Source organism: Mastigoproctus giganteus, chromosome 4 (assembly GCF_048544385.1).
Source record: "Mastigoproctus giganteus isolate SK-2022 chromosome 4, ASM4854438v1, whole genome shotgun sequence".
Taxonomy (NCBI): Eukaryota; Metazoa; Arthropoda; class Arachnida; order Uropygi; family Thelyphonidae; genus Mastigoproctus; species Mastigoproctus giganteus.
In genome coordinates this window covers 81,422,029-81,446,791 of record NC_143578.1, presented here as the reverse complement: position 1 = coordinate 81,446,791, position 24,763 = coordinate 81,422,029, and the positions used below count along the sequence as shown (strand labels likewise).

General features: G+C 38.1%; 1 protein-coding gene across 1 annotated transcript in view; it reads right to left on the bottom strand.

Annotated features, from left to right (window-relative positions):
* The window catches only part of LOC150086867 (dedicator of cytokinesis protein 4-like), a 233,950-nt gene that overhangs the window by 98,701 nt on the left and 110,486 nt on the right, over positions 1-24,763 (bottom strand). The window contains exon 2 of the mRNA XM_090372304.1: positions 1,863-1,946. Within this exon, the coding sequence (XP_090228430.1) occupies positions 1,863-1,946 (84 nt within the window). The remainder of the gene's footprint in view (positions 1-1,862; positions 1,947-24,763) is intronic.

The window sequence follows — 24,763 nt, the reverse complement described above, 5'->3', positions numbered from 1 at the left end:
AAAATGATCTGGTATATTGCTTGTAATATTTGCATTATATGCATTTATCCAAAGTCTAGTCATCACTCAGTACAGTTAGGTAACGGACAGTTTACTCGAATATTGTATAATAAGTAATGCAACACAGTTACATTTTAGAAGATTAATAATGGTGTATAAGAATTAAAAAAGCAAAAAATGTCTGGCCGTGGTATGAAGTCTACTAAGCTAAGAAAAAGACTGAATTCCAAATTGAAATTATACATTTTGAAGCGAATCAATTCCGTTCAATGACAAGTAGATGTGTGCGATCATTTAGGACTGGCAGATTCAACTGTAAGAACAATTATAAAAAATAAAGAATTAATTTTAGTAGCAGGAAGGCAGCTGTTCCACTGCAAACAACTAAATTGGTTATGGCTAGGCCAGCTATTATAACTGAAATGGAGAGACTTCTAAATAATTTTATTGAAGATAATATCCAACACACAATTCCGTTAAGTTAAATATTATTAAATAAAAAGTGATTAGCTTATATGATGATCTGACGAAAGCTCACCTTAAAAAAAAAAAAAAGTGTAACCATTTAAAGCTAGTAAGGGCTGGTTCCATAGATTTAAAATTCAAATAGAAGCCATAAGTGCAGATCAAGGAGCCGAAACTTTCAAAAAAGAACTCAAAATTATTGAAGAGAGCTGTTATACTTCTCAACAAGTTTTTAAAATAGATGAAACAGGACTTTTTTGGAAATGAATACCTAAAAGAAGTTTCATATCGAAAGAAAAAAAACATGCCAAGCTTCAAAGTGGCGAAGGATCGGTTGACTTTATTGTTGAGTGGTAATACTGCCAGGGAATTTAAAGTAAAACCTGTTTTAGTTTACTAGGAAAAGGGCCAAAGTACAACTCAAAATCAACCAAAGATACAAAAACGCAACAGCACAGGGCCAACGGATTAATAAATTCATGATTATAATTGGCATTTTAAGTTTAATTTTGATACATAATGTAGTTACCACATAATTATATACGTATGTAATGGAGAATATTTTATGTGTACAGATTTTTAATATTATATATTTTGACATCTTTTCACTACCGTTCATTATTTTTGAGTTGTGCAGCATGTTTATTATTTGTGAGTTGCGGTGGTCTATACCATCACAACTCACAAATACATATGTTACATTACGGGAATACGGCACTCGCTTAGTGCTGATTCACTTAGCGCTCTGTTTTTCCGGAACGAATTATCAGCATTAAGCGAGGTCACCTGTAATACAATTATGAAACAACAAGGATATAGATATTTTCACACAATTACATAAATATGAATGTATAAGAAAATAATAATTCTATTCATGCTGAAAAAGTATATGGGTGGTATAATTAGTCTCGTCACAAAGAAAACTGAACACAGATTTGGAATCATATGCAAAACTTGATCAGGAAAAAAAAAAAAAAAAAACATTGAATAAAGTCCACATTTTTTTAAAAATACTTGTTGACTTGTGTTATCAGACTTCTACTGTACTAAGGTTATTTAGGCACATTTAGAATTTTTGATGACTTTTTACTCCATTTCAGAATACAGATGAATGCATAAATTTACCATTTTTTACACACACGTTACTATCAATTAACATAAAAATAATGCTCAAGAATTATTAATAGAACATTACCACTCTTAATTGGCTAAATATTCGTAGGCAAATATTGCCACTTTTTTCCCTCTTTTTATTTTAGAGCCCATCAAAACTACACTAAAATAGAGGAGTATATTTACAACAGTGCAGCCATTCATTCTTGCAAATCAATTCAAAAAAGCATATAGCTATAAAACATTACTTTTAAAAAAAACAAAAAAAAACAAAAAAAATTTACCTGAATTTTCTTCAAGAATCTGCACTGTTTCTCCTATTTCCAATGGAAGCCCATATTTAGCATTTCCATCATAATTGTATATAGCTAAAAAATAAAAGCAGATATATCACTTTAAACAAATTTAAAAATATTATAAATATTGTAAGATTTCAGTTTCTGCTGTTTTGGCTAACAACTTTTGTCAGCAGTATAATTGCTGTAATACTTTGTTAATTTAAATTTCTTAGTATATTGTAAGTTTAAATCAGCTTTTGAAATACTTTGCAAAATTCGGATAACCTTTGTTATCGATATTTTTGTGAGAACTTCTTAACTTTCGTTTGGTAGCTTAAATTTAACTTCTTTAGTGGTTAAAGTTTTGTCAACAATCCAATTTCTGCAATATTTTGTTAACATAAATTCTGCAATATATTGTAAATTTAAATTTTATAAAGTTTCAAATTTTACATTAGTAATGGATGCTACAAGGTCCACTTACAATACAAACTCCAAGAACAACAGAACTCAAACGGAAATGCCTGCGGGCATTTCCATCTGAGTCCCAATGTGTACTGATCTAAAATTAGAACTTGGTGTTACAAAAGGAACCTGAGTCACTGAAGAAATGAGTGCTTTCCCTAGAAACAAATGGAACTGGGAACCAGTCAGAGACTCATGTATCTCATGACATGACAAGCGATGTGCATCCCTCTCCCTAATTTGGGTCCCAGAAAAGAATAGTCAAATGCAGTCTGCTTTGGTTGAAGGTCATCTAGTTCAGGGAAATGGGTGACATTTTTTGTAATAAAGATAGGTGGTCCAGGACCAGAGTATTTCATCAGGTGTTGCCAGGAGCAACACCTGATGAAGTCACCAACGGATTGTCTGATTTTAAGTGATGTAACAAGAACATTATTGCTCTCATTACAATCATGTGGGGACTAACAATATTAATCGTACACGACTTGACCATCTGTTGGATAAATATAGGACTACGTCACAAGTTAGGTCAGAATGTGTATGTGTCTGCAATTTTTGCTAAGACACGATAAGAGGGATAATATGCTGAAGGCCTTGTGAATTAATTAAGTACAAGTTAACTCAAGACTTGAGGGAATCTGCAAGGCTCAAAAAGGAAATTTTTTTTTTTTTTTTATCAGAGTGGACCGGATTTTTAGGTAGAAGGATTCTCTTTTGTACAAATGGTATTCATTTGAACAAAAGTGGAGAAAGGATTTTGTGATACTGGCAAATCATGACAGAATACAATTATTTCAATAACACCACATTTTTTTTTTATCCTCACCTTTTCCCATTATTATATGGTGTCAGCGTTTTTATTGTTTTGGCATGCGATTTTTACGGCCGGATGCCCTTCCTGACGCCAACCCTCACCTTTATCCGGGCTGGGAATATGCGGTGGTCATTCAATGACATGCCTCATCCTCCGTATTTGGTGGGTACGGGCTCGAACCCCGGTCTAATCAAGAAGCATGTGCTGTGCACTACTGCTCCTGCCCACCTGGCTATGGAGGCTCACACACACCACATTACTGACAGCAATCACAATTTAATTATATCAAAAACACAAATTAAAATTTGCAAAAAATCATACTAATTATAATCAAACGTTTAAGTATTATAATAATCTTAATATGCTTTAAATAATCTTAATAATAATACTTAAAGACTAAACTGTATTATTTGGGTAACACTTGTTTCCGTGTAGTGTGCATTGTGGAACGGATTGATTGTATAGTTGAATTTTGTGATTCGGTGAAGGCGATTATTGTGAAGGTGTTTACTTTCTGGATGATTTGTGTCGTCGAGGGGGGGAGTCTTAGCTGAGGTAGGGTGTTTTTCCCCCTATCCAGTTATATTAAAATCGGTAAATGAGTTCCCGATTTAAATATCATCAAGTTTGGGGAAAACACCCTAGGCATATCAACGTAGGAGGAAAGTGGGGGGAAGCAGTGAATGGCACTTGTCAATCACTGATCTGGAGTTTTACTTAATATATGTTTTTATATTGTATAATGTTTTGTGATAGTTTTTGTTATTTGTGATATGGGAAATATTTCGTGTTATTTTTCATTCGCAGTATTAAAATTTTATCGTGAAAAAAAAATGTATCCATATTTTCCTAGTTGTTAAAAAAAAGAGAAAGACCAATAAAAAAGTGGTACATGGTTTTATGTGAATCCTTCGCGTTTCTTTTAGGTATTTTGATTTGTATATTGATTATGAAATAAAAGAGCTTTTGTATTGTAAATACTGTATTTTATTGATCAGTCACAAATTTTCATAATTTCTGGAAGACAAGATACAATGGATTTATGATAACTAAAGTAAGAGATGTATACTTGCGAATGCAACGTATCTAAATGTCTAGAAAACAGCGTCGATTGAAATACCGATCTTGTAATTGAAGCGACATACGCAGCTGTTAATCATGGGAAACTAACAATGGAACGTTACGAAAATGCGAGACGAAAAAATAAAATGTTGACAAATATTTGTATTGATTGTTGCAGTCATATGACAAATACTTGTATTGTTGCAATCATACTTACTTCAGGAAGTATGATTGTGATGTCATATTACTCAAATTCTAAAAACTTAAAACTCGAGAGACTATCACATCCAGGTATTATCGTAAAGGGAGGGCATGATGACGAGGCTGACTGGGGATATCATAGCAGTCACGAAAAATGCATCACATGCTCTAATCACACTACTAGTGAGTGCTCTGCGCAGACTAGTAGTGTGAACATTGGAAGCGCCTCTGGTGGAAGCCTACAGCGGATGACATCACTTCCACAATGTCATCCACTGCAGTCATCAAAAAGTAGGCAAAACTGCGAGCCCATTGTTAAAATATTCACAGCTCACTACTGCCAGTATCACTGAGGATAACTTAAGGGTTTAGCAGAACTGCTGGTTGGGGGGAAGAAAGGTAATTTAGATTCATGTTTATCTGATGATATGAGCCAAAGTAATGCTTGCACTCACCTCAATAATTCTTGAATGCTGCCACAACAGCCGATGTTGATAAGATGTTCTGAGGGTAGCAGCATTTCAAATGAGGAGGAAGATAAAGCAGGGAGTATGTCAGGGCAGTAAACTACAGAATATTAATTAGCCACATCAACGCCAGAGCTTGCACTTGGTCATCAGGCAACACAGAGGCAGCCCCCTAGGCAGAATGCGCTGGTCCCACAGGAACTAGTAGTTGTTGGCGACTCTATTGTCAGGGAAACGGGGAACATGCTTTGTAAAAAGGATAGGTGGAATAGGACCAGGGTATGTCTGCCAGGGGCAAAGGTTGATGACGTTGTAGAGCGGATATGATCTTTTAAGGGCACAAAAGGTGATATAGTTGTACACGTTGGCACTAATGATATTAAGAGTAGGAGACCAGCAGAATTAATTAGCAAGTACAGGTCAATGTTGAAAAAAAGCCGTGAATTAGGGTTGAATTTGGAAGTGTCTGCAATTCTGCCCAGAGACGATAGGAGGGAGTATATGATGAGAGCCTTGTCAATCAATTCGGCCCTGGAGGGATTGTGCAAGGCTCAAGGGGTAGACTTTTTTTCAGCCTGGACTGTACTTGTTAACAGGAGAGATTGCTTCTACAGGGATGGGATACACTTAAATAGAAAGGGTGCAAGAATTTTTGCTGATGCTGTCGAGGCAGTGTTAGGTGGGTCGGAACTGCTAGTTGGGGGGGATACAAGGACTAATAGATTAACAGTAGCCACTGGCAGAGGTGGAAGTGATTCTTGCACTGCTTCTATTGAAATGAGCAGAAGCCTGAAAAACAAGATGCAGGATATTTCAGAGACTGCTGGGAGTCATTGCGGTACAAGTAAACATATGGGTTGTGTTAGGGTAGCTAAGAATAAAAACAGGTGCATGTATACCTGCGTGTACACCAATGCTAGGAGTTTGGTAAATAAATTTGATGAATTTGAGGTATTGCTCAATACATCAAAGGCAGATATTGTTGGGAATCAGAGACGTGGTGTCACACAGATATAAGTAATGCGGAACTGGAATTTGGGGAATACAATGTGTATAGAAAGGATAGACAGGACAGGAAGGGAGGAGGGGTTATGTTATTAATTAAGAAACACATAAGGTCCAAGGAAGTGAAGCCAGTCGACATCGATGGACAGGGCAGTGTCGAGTCAGTTTGGTGTGACATAAGCATAGGGAAATCAAAATTGAGAGTAGGAGTGTGCTATAGGCCTAATGACTCTGATGAGTATAATAAGATATTGTACAGGGAAATAGAGTGGGCCAGTAAATCAGAGAGTCTTATAATGGGGGATTTTAATTTCCCAGATATTGACTGGAATTTGTGGGTTGGTCACTCGCACACTAGCAAGGCTTTTCTGGATTTATTGGATGATTGTTTTCTACATCAGCATGTTCGTGAGGCAACAAGAGGGAGCAATACTCTTGATCTGATTATCAGTAGTGATTCTTCATGCATTAAGAATCTGCAGATAAATGAACCACTAGGTGGCAGTGATCACAGTGTGTTGAAGTGGGATTTACTCAAGGAGGTAACTACCATCAGAGGTAAAGGGAAGGGTTTTTGTTTTCGTAAAGGCGACTATGATGGTCTGAGACAGTATTTAAATTCTATACAGTGGGACCAACTGATGATGTTACCAACAGCGAACTCAAAATGGGAAGCATTCAAGGAACTAATGTTGGAAGCTACCAGGCTTTACATACCAACTAAGAAATATTGTTCAAGGTTTAGGCCTAAATGGTTGTCAGATGAACTAATGAGGCATGTGGCAGAGAAGAAAAATGCATGGGATACATACAAATTAATTCTTGACATATTTAAACTCGAGAAGGAAAGGGATGAATCAGATTGGTCCACTGGATATTGATGGTTCAACAGTTGAGGATCCTGCTCAGGTGGCTAACAATCTAAACGAGTATTTTGCATCTACATTCACACATGAAGAGTTATTCAGGAAGGAGAATGATGTAGGTAAAGTAAACATTGGCAGTGAGCTGGATAATTTTCTAATAACTGAGAGGAAAGTGGAGGAGAGATTGTTGAGGATAAACATAAAAAAGGCACCTGGGGTGGATGGGATCTATCCAGTTATATTAAAGGAGGCAGCAAAGGAAGTAAGCAAACCCCTAGCCATAATTATGAGAGCTTCTTTGGACTCAGGGGAGGTACCCATGGACTGGAGATATGCAAATGTAACCCCAATTCACAAAGGAGGATCAAAGGCTGACACAGGTAATTATAGACCTGTTAGTTTAACTTCTGTTCCAGGTAAGTTAATGGAGGCACTGGTTAAAGAAGCACTGCAGGATCATCTAGACAAGAATTCAGTTATAGCTCAGACGCAGCATGGTTTTGTTAAGGGCAGGTCTTGCCTGACCAATTTGATTGGATACTATGATGTAGTCACAAAAGAACTGAATGCAGGGAATAACTTTGATATTATATATTTAGATCTTAGAAAGGCTTTTGATACTGTTGCACATGGAAAACTGCTGCACAAATTGGAGCAGTGTGGCATTGGAGGCAAATTGCTGCTATGGATAAGGGGATGGTTGAGTGGCAGAAGACAGAGTGGTAATCAATGGACACTGCTCAACGTGGACTAATGTTATTAGTGGAGTTCCTCAGGGTTCAGTGTTGGGTCCGTTGTTGTTTTTGGTGTTTATGAATGATATTGATGATGGGATATCAAGTTTAATGTCCAAGTTTGCAGATGATACAAAGGTTGGCAGGGTTGTTAAGGACACTACTGACGCTATGCTGCTGCAACAGGATCTGGAAAGGTTGAACAGATGGGCTGAGAGGTGGCAAATGAAGTTTAACATTGACAAATGTAAAGTACTACATATGGGAAACAGTAACCCCAGAGCAACGTATCAACTCTCCGGTACTGCACTGACAGTGGTGGAGAATGAAAAGGACCTGGGGGTAATTGTGCAGGCAGATATGAAGTTCTCTGAGCAGTGCAGACGAGCTGCAAGAGTAGCTCATGGTGTCTTGTCAATGATATACAGGAATTTTTCTAGCAGGGATAACGAGGTGATTATTCCCTTGTATAAGGCAATGGTTAGGCCACATCTTGAGTACTGTATACAGGTCTGGAGGCCTCATTTCAAGAAGGATGTAGAGCTGCTGGAACGGGTACAGAGAAGGGCAACAAGATTAGTGAATGGAACAAAGGGTTGCTCTTACGAAGAAAGGCTTAAGTTTTGCAAATTACAGAGTCTGGAGACTAGGCACCGGCGAGGTGATCTAATAGAGGTGTATAAGGCTTTGAATGGTTTGAGCATGCTCAATGCCAATGGGATTCTTCATCTTGCTCAGAATAATCACCTCAGAGGGCATAAATTCAAATTGAGGAAGACTGATGTTGGATAGATGTGCGGAAATTTGCCTTTGGCCAGCGGGTGGTTGGTTGGTGGAACCGACTTCCATCACTTGTTGTTGAAGTTGATAGCCTAAACAAATTTAAAGCTCAACTGGACAGGTATTTCGAACGAACGGAGGGGTGAAATGGGAGTGGGTTTTTTTTTTTTTTTTTTTTTTTGCTGATGCTGAATAAGCTTGCTTTCTTGCATCACATGCCTCTACTAATGCTAATGCCTTAAATGTGTCTACAGTATTGTCAGGAGTGTTGTCAATAAAATGGCTGAATTTGAACTCCTGGTTAGAACAACTAATGCTGATATAATAGGGCAACAGAAACATGGTACCGCCCAGAAATTGGGGTGATGAGTTCCACTATGATATGTATAAGGTATTTGGGAAAGATAAGGAAGACAGAAAGGGTGGAGGGGTCATGCTTCTTGTCAAAAGCAGCCTAAGCACAAAAAGAGCTTTTGCTGATTCAAATGTTGTCTACTAGCTTAGAATCTGTGTGGTGTGAGTTAGTTGGAATCAAATGTATAATGAGAGTGGGAGTGATCTACAGACCAGAAGATTGTGAAGAGAATGATGAGAGTCTCTACATGCAGATCTTGATGAAATGGACAAGCGAGCAACCAAGAATGTCTTATTATGGGTGACTTTAATCTGCCTCAGATTGATTGTAATAAGTGGGAGGGAAACTCACCATGGGGAATTTTTTTTAAAAATAAACTAGATGATTATTATTTGTACTAGGGATAAGAATATTATTGACCCATCATTAGTAACGAATCAGATGACATCATAGGGCTTAAAGCACAAGAACCATTGTCCGAAAGTGATCATGCAATCATCAGTTGGAAGATAAAGAAAAATGTTACGGTAGTTAAAGATATGAGTTTTAACCTCAGAAGAGGGAACTTTGACAGTTCAAGGTACTATATGGCATCTACGAATTGGGCAGATTACCAAGAGAATGCAAATACATCTGAATTATGGAATACTTTTAAACCAAATATCACAGGAGCTATGAAAGCATATGTACCATTAAGAAAATATTGTGTGGGAAGGGGATGCCGAAATGGATGGAAAAATAAAGCAGAGAAAGATAACATAGGATAGCTACAAAGTAATGAAAAGTACCAAAGCCTAAAAGGTAAGCTGTAATAGTAACACATGGCCCTGGAGGTATGCATGGGATAGGGCTGTTAATATACGGATGTAATAGTACCACAAATAAAGTTTGGGAGGCCAAGGTTTCATAAGCATTGGCTAAGAGAGCACAGAATGGCGACAAGGACTCTATTGTCAGGGAAACGGGAAACATGCTTTGTAAAAGGGATAGGTGGAACAGAACCAGGGTATGTCTGCCAGGGACAAATGTTGATGATGTTGTAGAGCGGATATCATCTTTTAAGGGCACAAAAGGTGATATAGTTGTACACATTGGCACTAATGATATTAAGAGTAGGAGACTGGCGGAATTACTTAACAAGTACAGGTCACTGTTGAAAAAAAGTTGTGAATTGGGGTTGAATTTGAAAGTGTCTCAAATTCTGCCCAGACACGAGAGGAGGGAGTATATGATGAGAGCCCTGTCGATCAATTCCGCCCTGATGTTGTTGTTGTTTTGGTTTTTAGGAGCATTAGCAACTAAGGCCATATTGCTCCAGGATATGCGGTGGTCATTCCTTAACCTTTCCGCATCCTCCGCATTTGGTGGTGACGGGCTCGAACCCCGGTCTAATCAAGAAGCGTGTGCTACGCACTGCTGCTCCTTCCCACCTGGCTACGGAGGCGCCAGAATTCCGCCCTGAAAAGATTGTGCAAGGCTCAAGGGGTAGAATTTTTTCAGCCTGGTCTGTACTTGTTAACAGGAGAGACTGCTTCTACACGGATGGGATACGCTTAAATAGAAAGGGTGCAAGAATGTTTGCTGATGCTATCGAGGAAGTGTTAGGTGGGTCGGAAAACTGCTAGATTGAGGGGATACAAGGACCAATAGATTAACAGTAGCCACTGGCAGAGGTGAAAGTGATTCTTGCACTGCTTCTATTGGAATGAGCAGCAGCTTGGAAAATAAGATGCAGGATATTTCAGAGACTGCTGGGAGTCATTGGAGTACAAGTAAACACATGGGTTGTGTTAGGGTAGCTAAGAAAAAGAACAGGTGCATGTATACTTGGGTGTACACCAATGCTAGGAGTTTGGTAAATAAATTTGATGAATTTGAGGTATTGCTCAAAGCATCAAAGGCGGATATTGTTGGGATATCAGAGACGTGGTGTCAAACAGATATAAGTAATGCAGAACTGAAATTTGTGGAGTACAACGTCTACAGAAAGGATAGACAAGATAGGAAGGGAGGAGGAGTTATGCTATTAGTTAAGAAACACAAAATCCAAGGAAGTAAAGCCAGTCGACATCGCTGGACAGTGCAGTGATGAGTCAGTTTGGTGTGACATAAGCAATGGGAGATCAAAATTGAGAGTAGGAGTGTGCTATAGGCCTAATGACTCTGATGAGTATAATAAGATATTGTACAGGGAAATAGAGTGGGCCAGTAAATCAGAGAGTCTTATAATGGGGGATTTTAATTTCCCAGATATTGACTGGAATTTGTGGGTCGGTCACTCACACACTAGCAAGGCTTTTCTGGATTTATTGGATGATTGTTTTCTAAATCAGCATGTTCGGGAGGCAACTAGAGGGAGCAATACTCTTGATTTGATTATCAGTACTGATTCTTCATGCATTAAGAATCTGCAGATACAGGAACCACTAGGTGGCAGTGATCACAGTGTGCTGAAGTGGGATTTACTCAAGGAGATAACTACCATCAGGGGTAAAAGGAAGGGAAGGGTCATTGCTTTTGTAAAGGCAACTACGATGGTCTGAGACAGTATTTAAATTCTATACAGTGGGACCAACTGATGATGTTACCAACAGCAAAATCAAAATGGGAAGCACTCAAAGAACTTATCTTGGAAGCTACTAGGCTTTACATGCCAACTAAGAAATATTGTTCAAGGTTCAGGCCTGAATGGATGTCAGATGAACTAATGAGACATATGGCAGAGAAGAAAAATGCATGGGATACATATAAATTAACATGTGACACAGAAGCCTATGATAGATAAGTTGATCTGTAACCAAGTTACAAAGGAGGTTAGGCAGGCGAAGGCAGATTACGAGAAATCTTTGGCAAGGGATGCAAAGAAACACACCAAGGTGTTTTTTACTTATATAAACTCTAGTAGGAAAGAGATGAATCAGATTGGTCCACATGATATCGATGGTTCAACTGTTCATGATCTTGCTCAGATAGCTAACAAACTAAATCAATATTTTGCATCTACATTCACACATGAGGAGTTATTCAGGAAGGGGAATGCCATAGATGAAGTACCACTGGCAGTGAGCTAGATGATCTTGTAATAATTGAGATTAAAGTTGAAGAGAAATTGTTCAAGATAAATACAAGAAAGACACCTGGGGTGGATGGGATCTATCCAATTATATTAAAGGAGGCAGCAAAGGAAGTAAGCAATCCGTTAGCCATAATTATGAGAGCTTCCTTGGACTCAGGGAAGGTACCCACAGACTGGAGATGTGCAAATGTAACACCAATTCACAAAAGAGGATCAAAGGCTGACACAAGTAATTATACACCTGTGAGTTTAACTTCTGTTCCAGGAAAATTAATGGAAGCACTGGTTAAAGAAGCACTGCAGGATCATCTTGACAAGAATTCAGTTATAGCTCAGACACAACATGGTTTTGTTAAGGGAGGGTCTTGCCTGACCAATTTGATTGGATACTATGATGTAGTTTTTTTTTTTGTTTTTTTAAGAGCATTAGCAACTAAGGTCATATTGCTCTGGGATATGCAGTGGTCATTCCCTGACCTTTCCACATCCTCCGTATTTGGTGGTGACGGGCTCAAACCCCGGTCTATTCAAGAAGCGTGTGCTACGAACTGCTGCTCCTTCCCACCTGGCTACGGAGGCGCTCTATGATGTAGTCACAAAAGAATTGGATGCAGGGAATAACTTTGATATTATATATTTGGATCTTAGAAAGGCTATTGATACTGTTGCTCATGGAAGACTGCTACACAAATTGGAGCAGTGTGACATTGGGGGTAAATTGCTGCTATGGATAAAGGGGTGGTTGAATGGCAGAAGACAGAGAGTGGTAATTAATGGACACTGCTCATCGTGGACTAATGTTATTAGTGGAGTCCCTCAGGGTTTACTGTTGAGTGCATTGTTGTTTTCTGTATTTATAAATAATATTGATAATGGTATATCAAGCTTAATGTCCAAGTTTGCAGACGATACAAAGGTTGGCAGGGTTGTTAAGGACACTACTGACGCTATGCTGCTGCAACAGGATCTGGAAAGGTTGAGCAGATGGGCTGAGAGGTGGCAAATGAAGTTTAACATTGACAAATGTAAAGTACTATATAGGGGAAACAGCAACCCCAGAGCAACGTATCAACTCTGTGGTACTACGCTGACAGTGGTAGAGAATGAAAATGACCTGGGGGTAATTGTGCAGGAAGATATAAAGTTCTCTGAGCAGTGCAGACAGGCTACAAGAGTAGTTCATGGTGTCTTATCAATGATATACAGGAATTTTTCTAGCAGGGATAGGGAGGTGATTATTCCCTTGTATAAGGCAATGGTCAGGCCGCACCTTGAGTACTGTATACAAGTCTGGATTTCAAGAAGGATGTACAAGGTTAGTGAACAGAACGAAGGGTTGCTCTTACGAAGAAAGGCTTAAGTTTTGCAAATTACAGTGTCTGGAGACTAGGCACCGACGAGGTGATCTGATAGAGGTGTACAAAGCCTTGAATGGTTTGAGCATGCTCAATGCTGATGGGATACTGCCTCTTGCTCAGAATAATCACCTGAGAGAGCATAAATTCAAATTGAGGAAAGACATTAGTAGGATAGATGTGCGGAAATTTGCCTTTAACCAGCGGGTAGTTGGTTGGTGGAACAGACTTCCATCCCTTGTTGTGGAAGTTGATAGCCTAAATAAATTTACAGCTCAGCTGGACAGGTATTTCGAACGAACAGAGGGGTGAAGTGGAAAGGATTTTTTTTTTTTGACTGATGCTGCATAAGCTTGCTTTCTTGCATCATATGCATCTACTAATGCTAATGCTAAAGGAATTTTTCATGTATATGAACGCAACAAAGAAGAAAGCTGATTAGGTCAGACCCTTGTGCACAGGTTGTGGGAAATTCTTAGATAACCCAGCTGATGTTGCGGATGAATTGAACAGGTACTTTGCATCAGACTTCACTGAAGAAATACTCTTCATACTGAGAAGAGGCTGTGCCAGTGAGGCTAAGCCATATGAAATTAATGATTTCATACGGTAATTAGTAATTACGGATAACTGTTTATCAGAAAATTTTTGAGCATCAAGGCAAATAACGCTCCCAGAGTTGATGGCATATACCCGGTAGTTTTGAGGGAGACCACCAGAGAGTGTATTGAACTACTGAGGTTAATTATGAGGGTATCTTTGGTTTCGTGGGAGATTCCTTTGGATTGGAGAAGTGCCAACAAATCACCAATATATAAAAGCAGTTCTAAGAGTGAAGTTAGTAACTACAGACCAGTTAGTCTGACTTCAGAGGTAGGAAAAATTTTATAGGCAATGTTTAAGAGTTCAATCCAGGGTCATTTAGACAGATGGCATAGTTTTGTTAAGGAGAAATCATGTTTATCTAATTTAGTAGGCTATTTTGTCACAGTTATTCATGAGTGGGATGTAGGGAACAACTTCAACATAGTTTATTTGGATTTTAGCAAAGCATTTAACTCAGTCTCACATGAGAGGTTACTGTATACACTCAAACAGGTTGGGATTACTGGGAAGATTCTAAGATGGACTGCTGAGTGGCTGCAGGGCAGAAAGCAGAGGGTTGAGATAAATGAATATTCTTCAGGTTCGTGTAATGTCAGGAGTGGGATCCATTATGGATCAGTCCTTGGACCACCGTTGTTTCTCATTTTCATAAATGACATCGATGAAGGGATAGAAGGAGTGATGTCAAAATTTGCAGCCGACAAAGACTGGTAGAGTCATCAATGGTCAGTGCCAAGCGTTGCTTCTTCGGGATGACTTGAACAGGCTTCAGGAATCATCAGAAAAGTGGCAGCTATGTTTTAATGAAGCAAAATGCGAAGTCTTACACTTGGAGAATAGCAACCCAAAAATAAATTATATGCTTGGTGGAGTTGAATTAAAAACAGTAGAGGAAGAAAGGGATCTAAGAGTTATGATACAGGCAGGCATGAAGTTTTCTGAACAGTGTAAACCAGGAAACAGCCAAGAAAGCCCATAGATGATTTATTGAATGTTATCGTGTAGAGATGGGAATTAGGATCTCCTATCTCTACGGACAAAAATAGCTCCTAATCTCCTATCTCTACAGGATAACATGAGATCCTAATCTCTACAGGATAGTGTGAGATCCTAATCGAACTGTATAAGGCAATTGTAAGACAACATTTGGAATACTGTGTTCAAGTATGGAGACCTCAACTGAAAAAAGACTGAGCTTCTTGGAAGGATCCAGAGATGAGCAACTCGAATGGTGAGATTGGCAAAAGGACAACTATATGAGGAAAGACTCTGATTGTGGGCTACAGAGCTTGGCAACCACGCACTTTTAGTTTTCTTCTAGCTAGTGAATCATTGATTGCTGGAACAAATTGCCCTCACAGGTATTTTGGGTGGCAATTTGAATAAATTCAAACTGTATGAGGAGGGAAGCATATAATTTGTATGTTCTTATCAACTTTGTGGTTTTGTTGTCATTTTTTTTTTTTTTTTTCCCCTTTGCCGGTACAGCAAAAGCCTGTCTCTTCCTTGCACTATATGGCAAATACTATTATTAAATGTCATTCCTACATTAACCAACAACAATTAAAGGAACTTATGTTTTGATTTCTTAAAACTGTTTCTCAGGTTGGTTAAAAATAATACTCCTTACTGTATTCAAAGACTGCTTACTGTTTTCAATATTTAATAAGAATACTGTCAAAGGAATATCAAGTTCAAGTTTTTTGATGATGCACAATGATTTGCAAGGGTGCTACTGGAACAAGACCTGAATAAATCAGGCAGATGGGCTGAAATTAGAACTGAGGTTTAACTTCTATAAATTTAAAGTACAGCATTTGGATAGCATAACAATCCCAGAATAACAATCAAATGGGTAATACCACACTTCGGGTGATGAAGAATGAAAATGAACTGGGAGTAACTGTATAATAAAACATAAGCAATGAAGATGGGCTGCTAGAGATCCACTTCTTCAAATGACATACAGGAATTCTGCCAGCAAGGAGAAAACAAGTGATTATTCTATTGTACAGTTACCCTTTAAAATCTAGTATCCTCGGGGATTAAGAGTGGCAGGCTTTAAAATTTTTCAAAATTTAGAGAACTACAGCTGGTGGAAGAACAGTTCTGGAGAAGCGCATTTTAATGAATATTAAATGCTAACAACTGAATTTATTTAAACCTGTAAATGTTTATATAGGTCTTCTAAACAATCTTCCATCTTATCGATTGTTCACTTTTTTCGCAATTCATTATCCAGTTTTCTCTCTAACCACTCACTGTGGGTAGATGGATCTCTGTCTTCTAATTTCTCCACTAATGCTGGTGATCCCCAAGGTTCAGTTCTTTCTCTCACTCTTTTCTTCTTGTAGATTAATGACTGTCTTCCATTTACTGGAAATCCTATCAATAGTTTTGCTGATGACAGCACATTGCATTCTACCTTCCAGTCTGAGAAACATTGCCCTGCTCAAAGACCTATCTTCTCAAATATTCACCACCAATTACTTAAATAATGATCTCCAGGTAATTCTCCATAGAGGCAAAGATAACTCAGTTAATTTCATTCTTCTTAAATCCAGTTCTGTACTATGTCTCACAAAAACAAAGTCTACTGCTCCTATGCTCATCTTTAATGACATTCAGATCTCTAAACTTCCCTTTCAGCATTACTTTATTTCTAAACAACCACTCACTCTGCACTGCCATGGAATACTGTTCTCACATCTGGGATGGTGCATCCAAACCCCCTCCCTCTCTCAGGTTTCTAGACTCTATTCAAAAGAGGATAGCCAGGTTAAATAATGACCCATCTCTTGCAAAATCTCACTACTTTCTGTCTCATAAATGTTCTCTTTTCTGCTGCATGCCTTTTCTATAATTATTTCTATGAGCATGGTTCTTCGAAATTGACATCTATAATTCCCCCTTTAAACTAGTCCAAATACATGCTGCAAACAGTCAGCATCCATTTATTGTCCAACTTCAAACTCACAGAACCAACTTTTCTTCTTCCTTGTTTCCTTCCTTCTTTCTCTTCAACTTCTGTTTTTTTTTTTTAACAACCTTCCTTCACTTGTATTTCCTGAAAATTACAATCTACAGAAGTTCAAGACTAATGTCAACACATATCTTCTGTCTTCTCGGTCTTCAACCCACATATGGTACTAAATCTATAGGTTCTAATGCCTTCATATCATCTTCATAAAAATAAAAAAAAAAAGACTAAAAGACAGCAGTGCACTAACAGTAAAAATGGAAATAACAATTTAATTTGGACTGATTCACACTAACTTGTTCGTCTAGTAAATTTCTCTGAGTATTTCAGCCCTAAACCCTTTTTAGCAGTTTAGGCATGTTAAATACGAATAAATGTCAATAAACAAACACAGCCAATGTCAAAATATCAATAGATGTGCTTCAGAGAAAAAATACTTTTGCAATAGGAAAAAGAAAAAATTTAATGTTCTTCTTGAGTGATAGTTACTATAACAAGGCAAATTTTATCAGTTTAAATGATATTTTGCTTTTAATAATGTACTTTAATTTCTTAAATTTCTTTCATGAGTGGGCTGAAATTTAATTACCGGTAAACCATCCAGACTGCCTCAGTCTTAGGGCGTTTATCTCCCCCTTCCCGCTTTTAACCCTATAGGAAAATGACTTCTACTGCCACTACCGATAACAAGCACTGTCTGTAGAAGTCATTTTCCTAATTTAAAACAGCAGGAAAGAGGGATAAACTAAGACTGAAGCAGTCTAGAGGGGTACCTGTAAGTAAATTTCGGCAGTGAAGGCATTACACTCATGAACTCCAATAATCTGCTTTTTAATAATGAGAAAAAACTAATCAATACATCATTATTAACTTCTACTTCCATTACCAATAACGCGTACCATCTGTTTACCGAGATCACAAGGAGAAACTGCGGTAGTGGGAAACAAGTTTTCCTGGTAAGTTTACCAATGTTTCCCATGTTGACTTTCTTTACCTTTGCCATATAAACAATACTTGCAGCATTATTTTATTCAATCTGATGACAAAAACGTTCTCTAGCAAATCAAACCCAGACATTCTTCCTTGTTCCTTCGTTCTTTCTCTTCAACTTCTGTTTTTTGTAACAACCTTCCTTCACTTGTATTTCCTGAAAATTACAATCTACAGAAGTACAAGACTTCTGTAGATTGTCAAGTATTTACATTGACAATAACTGATTTAAGTTCCTCTATAGCAGGGATTCTCAACGGGGACGGTATTGCCTCCAAGGGGTGTTTGGGGGGACGAAAAAAATCATGGGTATTACAATGGTTTGTAGCCCTTCCAAGTTTAACCCTACACAACACCATCTAATTCCTTAATATTCAATTCTCTCATTGGGTTTTCTTTTCCCCTAAGACAACTGATTTTTAACATATAGGTATACATATTAGGAGTGGGTGAGAAATTTTGATAAAAGGAAGATAGTGAGCATGATTTAATTCAACCACCTTTTCTTTTCAGAGGCATTAAATGCTAGGTGCTTTTGGAGGTAATGTCTCCGCAATCCTTGCCGTTTGCGCCTTTCCGATAGCTGCAACCTTAGCAGTGGCATGATTTATTTATTTATTCTTTTGTTTCATTGGTCAATATATGAGGCATGGATGGGATGAGGAAATATTTCAATCTATTGTTTCTACTCTCTAAGCGACAATTAGTATTGATTTATTCTTTCCTTATGGAAGTTGTTTATTTTTGATCCACGGTGTTTTTGTGAGTGACATGGGCTATGAGAGTTAAATAAAAAATAGTTCATATTTTATTATTTAATTCTTTGTTGTTATTCAACCCATCATCAATCATGCCAAGTGCTGGAAAGAAAAAGTGTTGACAGTATCTGGATGAATATGTACCTTATGGTTTTATTAAAAGCCCATTCAACTCAAGGCAGACTGTGTGTCTCATGTGTAATAGTTCTTTTTCAAATGAGGCTATGAAACCATCAAGACTTTTAGATCACTTAAAAAAGGAAATATCCTGATAAAATTGGTGAATATTTTAAAATTTTAAAACAGAATTTTGAGCAATGTGACACTGTTACTACCTTATTTAAGAACACACAAACAAATGATGGAATGATTGTGCCTTATAAAATTGCAGAAATCATTGCAAAAACTGGTAGTGTTCATACAGTTGCTGAGACTGTTATACGACCCACATTAGAGACTATAATTTTAACAGTGATGCATCAAAATTCTTCCAGTATTTTAAAAGCATTGCCATTGAGCAATGATTCAATTTGAAGATGAATCAATGAGATGTCAGTTAACACTGAAGAGCAGCTAATTGACAAACTAAAAATGAGAAAATTTTCTATTCAGATTGATGAAACCACAGTTACTGACAATAAGGCCCTTCCTAATGGCATACATTCGTTATTTTGATGATGATTGTAAATTGCAAGAAGAGATGTTGTTCGTAAAATCTATAAAAACTGACTGTACTGGAGCATCCATTTTTGCTGCTTTTAAAGCATGGTATGATGAAAAACAAGTACCACTGGAAAATTTGGTGTCCTGTTCCACTGATGGTGCTACCTCCATGGTTGGAAGACAAAGGTTTTATAGCTCACCTAAAGGAAGTATATCCCAAAGTTTTTGCAATACACTGCATTGCACACCAACAACATCTGGTTGCAAAAAATATTGGTCCAGTTCTTTATCAATCTCTCAGTATAGTTATTAAAACCATCAATAAAATAAAGTCGCATAGCAAATATGATTGCCTTTTTAGAAAATTTTGTGTTGATAATGAAGAACAGTATGTGAGGTTTCTTTTACATACAGAAGTCAGATGGCTTTCTAAAGGAAACTGTCTAACAAGATTTGTAAACCTTTTTGATATGATAATTAGTTTTTTAGAAAGAGAAGGAGACACAGATTTAGCAAAGGAGATTAGCAAACACAAAAACAAAATATACTATATGGCTTGGATTTTTCCAAAACTTAATGAAGTATCACTTCAACTTCAAGGGAGATTAATTAAGGTGATAAACTGCAAACAAGTATTAAAAGCCTTCACTGAAAAACTGGAAATATTTGAAAGCAATTTAATGAGAAAACAATTTCATAATATGCAAGAGTTAGCTGAGATCAATGAATCTCTCACTGAGAATGACCTTAAGAATTATTTAGATCAATTTGTGTTCTTTAAAAGGTGAAATGAAAAAAAAATATTTTCAGATTTATTTTCTTTTGAAGTGAAGCCATGAATGTTAAATCCAATTGGATGCAATTTTGGGTCTGCTAGTGAAGAAATTTAAGAACTCATTGAATTAAATGTAACAAAGAATGCAAATATAAATTCAAAAAAGGTGGAATGGCTGAGTTGTAGGATCAAACACAACTAAACTTCTTTATCCAATAATGTGGTCTCAAATGGCCACAGTACTTCTTTGTTTTCCAATGTCTTATATGGTTGAAAGTGGTTTTAGTTCAGTAAATAAAATATTAACAAAGGAAAGAAACAGAACTGATATATGTTCAAGAGGAGACATTAGAATTAAACTTACTAACTTCATACCAAATATTGAACTTTTAGCTAAGAAGCTTCTAGGCTCAGGTATCCCAATAAATAAAAAGAATAAATAAATATAATGTATTTTCTTGTTTAAAATTTCAATGGGGGCAATTAGGGAAAAAAAATGTCTAAAAAAGTCCTTAAGCGGGTGATAATTAAAAACAGGTTGAGAAACACTGCTCTACAGTGAAAGGTACTATAGAAGTGTCAGCAAGGTAATTGAAATTTTTCAAACCAGACAGAAACATGTTCAAGGTAATCAGATAAGGGTTCATCAACTGAAAATAATCAATCTAATACACTCTCCGCTTTATCAGTCCAATTTGTTGTTTCTACATTATTTGAGATAACAGTACTAAAAATCTCTGGGGAATAAGTTCTAGTTAATTTATAAAGAAGCTCTGCAGAGTTACCACTAGAACAGATCAGATTAATCCGAGATGTTCTTTTTGCACTAGCAATCACCTTGTCATACATCTTTTTGAGATTTCTATATGTCTTTCAGCTGCTGGCCCAATACCCATGGCACTGATAATTTTGGAGAGCCTGAAATACTTGTTTCCAAAGAATAGTGAGATCACAACTCCACGAAGTGCAAGTTCTCTCTGAGATACATTTTTTTCTTTGTAGACAAACAGCATCCTGAACAAATGAAGCTACATCTTGAGCCGGAAGCACTTTTAAAGTGTCAACAACATTAAGGTGGAAAGTCCTGTCTGATTAAATCTTCACATTTGTCCAATATTACAGTTTTTATTCAGTAGCGAATAAGGTCAAGTAAAGCAAATGGACTTGCCAGATTATCAGCCGAAGTACACAAGTACGTAAGTGGACAGAAATAATGGGATACCTACCTATTAAGAGGTAGGCCCAACTTTCGCCCGGATAAGGGCAGTCACATGGCGAGGCATTAATTCCACTAGTTACGAAAACGTTCCACAAGTATATGCATCCATGCCTGGCGCACCGCTGTCCATAATTCTGTCACATTTCGGAGGATCCAAAGTTCGAACAGATCTTTCCACAGCATCCCAAAAATGCTCCACAAGATTCACGTCCGGTGAATGGGGAGGCCATTCCATGGTGGTAAAATCTGCAAAATGCTCTTTGAACCATGTTCTAGTAACCATAGCTCTGTGGGGAGGTGCATTGTCCACTGCCCTGTGGATACATAATGGCCATGAAGGAATGCAGATGGTCTGCAAGAATGGACATGTAATTAGACATACCAGAGGTCCCAACGTGTGCCAGTTGAACACACCCCAGACCATTACTATATGCATGAACAGTTTCTTGTTGACATGACAGGTGCATGGCTTCGTGCAGTTTCTGCCAGATATGCACCCTCCAACCCAATCGAAATAACTGGAAACAGGACTCATCAGACCAGGAAACCAGTCTGAAATCATCTAAGGCGAGTGCCGATGTTCTTTTGCCCAGCTGAGACATAGAATCCTGTGTAGTAGTATTAGCAATGGGACTCCAGTGGGTCGGCAGCTCCCATAACCTATTGCAGCCAATGATTGCCTGATGGTCTTGGTGGAGATGTTTCTGGTACCTCACTTGAAGTCAGCAGTGATTTGTGCCACTGTCCAGTTGGCTGAAACAATGTGAGATAGACAAGGACACCCACGTTCATTCATCCACCCACACAGCTGTTCACGATGAGATGTTATTCTGGAAATGGCATATTCCTGATACACTCTTGATACTGTTGAATGGGGATAGTGGAATTTCTGTACCAGCTCCGCAATAGAGTGACCCCATGCGTCGGGCACCCACTATCATCCCTTTTTCAAAGTCACTCATGACATGGCGCCTCCGTAGCCAGGTGGGAAGGAGCAGCAGTGCGTAGCACAAGCTTCTTGATTAGACCGGGGTTCGAGCCCGTCACCACCAAATACGGAGGATGCGGAAAGGTCAGGGAATGACCACCGCATATCCCCGGAGCAATATGGCCTTAGTTGCTAATGCTCCTGAAAACCAAATAACAAACAAACTCACGACATTTATCCATACTGACATTGAATTATGTCTACGTGAATGCAGGGTACCTATATACTTTCCAAACAGTGTCTTAGTTCACTAGGAGAGGGGTGACAGTGTCACATTGCCTAGGAACTAGGTATCCCATGAATTCTGTCTTTTCAGTGTATTTACATTGAAGAGGATGGCCCAATGATCATTACATGTCCAGTAAGATTCAACATGTCAATTTTAAATATATTTTGCAAATTTGTCAGAAGTAACAGTCATATCTATGTTGGGTTCGTCAGTGAAGCTACTGTTAGTGAATAATTGATTAGAAAGATTTGTCACAGAAAGGCTTTGGGCTAAAGGAAATCTTAAAACAGTTGATTCTATACATTGTCTCCAAACAGGTCTACGAGGTTGGGAAAATTCATGTTGAAAAATTATACTTCACACCAACCAGCAATTGTAAATTTTTACTGAAAATTAAAATACATTCAATAAATAAAACTGGTAAAAACAGAGGTATTTACAATAAATGAAGGTAAAATATGACTAAAATGGAATTTAAAATAATATTAAAATATAATAGTGATAAAAGCTGCGGTCATCACTGACTGAGCTCGTGGGTGCTGGGACTGTAAATGGCTTGAGGGCCTGAGCATCAGGGCGGCTAGCGGTAACACCATCAACAGGGATAGGGGGTGTCCATATGCATCCCTTCCTTGAACATAATGATCGGTTTTTATTGGCGTGCTACCGAGCCATTTCCGATTCCAGTACGCAGGTGGGAAATTCCAACCATATTCCTGTGGAACCATGTAACGAGTGCTGTGGGCCTGCTATTTAAGGATGTTGTCGTACAACAGAAGCACACTGTTGAGAAAGGAGTCTGTTGTCTCCAAAAGCTACAGTTTTTAGCACTTTTATCATTATTATATTTTAATATTATTTTAAATTCCATTTTAGTCATATTTTACTGTCATTTCATTTCATTTTAACCGTCATTTATTGTAAATACATCCGTTTTTACCAGTTTTATTTATTGTATATATTTTAGTTTACAGTAAAAATTTACAATTGCTGGGTGGTGTGAAGTAAATTTTTCAACACGATTCTATACATTAACCCCAGGGGTTCAACATCTGGTGAGTAGGGGCTTGGCACACCCAGGGTCCTGAGCTGGATATCATCATTCTTCTCTTTCTTGGTGATTCCTTTCTATTCTCTCTCTCTCTCTCTCTCTCTCTCTCTCTCTCTCTCTCTCTCTCTCTCTCTCTCTCTCTCTCTCAGGGTAACCCAGGAATTTTTTTTGGTTGGTGCAGCATAACCCTCAGGCTTCCTTGCACCATATGACTGACTATAATAATAATACTAACGAAGAAAAAAGTGTACCATACTACAAGTACGAACCTCGGGCAGTACTAGAGACCCCAACCCACAAGCTGTACTGGGACCATGCCATAATAATGAGTAAGACAAACCTGCAAAACAGACCACACATGATCCTTGTAGACAAGAAGGAAAAGCTACCAATCTGATTGACATAGCGGTACCCAACACTGGCAACCTGCAGAAAACCCATGGGAAAAAAAAATCAGGAAGTACACGAACCTAAGGCAGGAGATCAAAGAGATGTGGCATATACAACAAGTTATGACCATCCTGACCATCTTGTCAACCACCGGTATGGTGCCAAAGACCCTACATAACAGCCTAGCAGCAATAGATCTCCCACCAAACACCTACAAAAAAACTCCAAAAAGTTGCAATCCTGAACACCTGTAGGATAGTCAGAGTTCCTCGAACATCAGTAATACCAGACAACAACCACCCTATGTACTTGGTAGCAATACCAGTCACATGGTGGAACTCCAAATCAGGGAGAAATAATTAGCATTAGCAAAGGCACATGATGCAAGAAAGCAAGCTTATATAGCATCAGCCAAAAAAAAAAAAAAAAAACCCTTATTTCACCAATCCACTCGCTCCAAATGTTTGTCAAGTTCTGCCTTCAATCTATTTAAGCTATCAACTTCTACAATGACTGATGGAAGTTTGTTCCAGCAATCAACCACCCGCTGCCTAAAGGCAAACTTCCGCACATCTATCCTACAACCATCTTTCCTCAATTTCAATTTATGCCCTCTCAGGCGATTATTCTGAGCAAGAGGAAAAATCCCATCAGCATTGAGCATATTCAAACCATTCAAGGCTTTATACACCTCAATCAGATCACCTCGCTTGTTATTTGGTTTTTTTTATGAGCATTAGAAACTAAGGCCATATTGCTCCGGGATATGCGGTGGTCCTTCCCTGACCTTTCTGCATCCTCCGTATTTGGTGGTGACGGGCTCGAACCCCGGTCTAATCAAGAAGCATGTGCTACACAGCACCGCTGCTCCTTCCCACCTGGCCATGGAGGTGCCTCAGATCACCTTGCAAGTGCCTAGTCTCCAGACACTGTAATTTGCAAAACTTAAGCCTTTCTTCGTAAGAGCAACCCCCTTTGTTCCATTCACTAACCTTGTTGCCCTTCTCTGTACTCGTTCCAACAGATGTACATCCATCTTAAAATGAGGCCTCCAGACCTGTTTACAGTACTCAAGGTG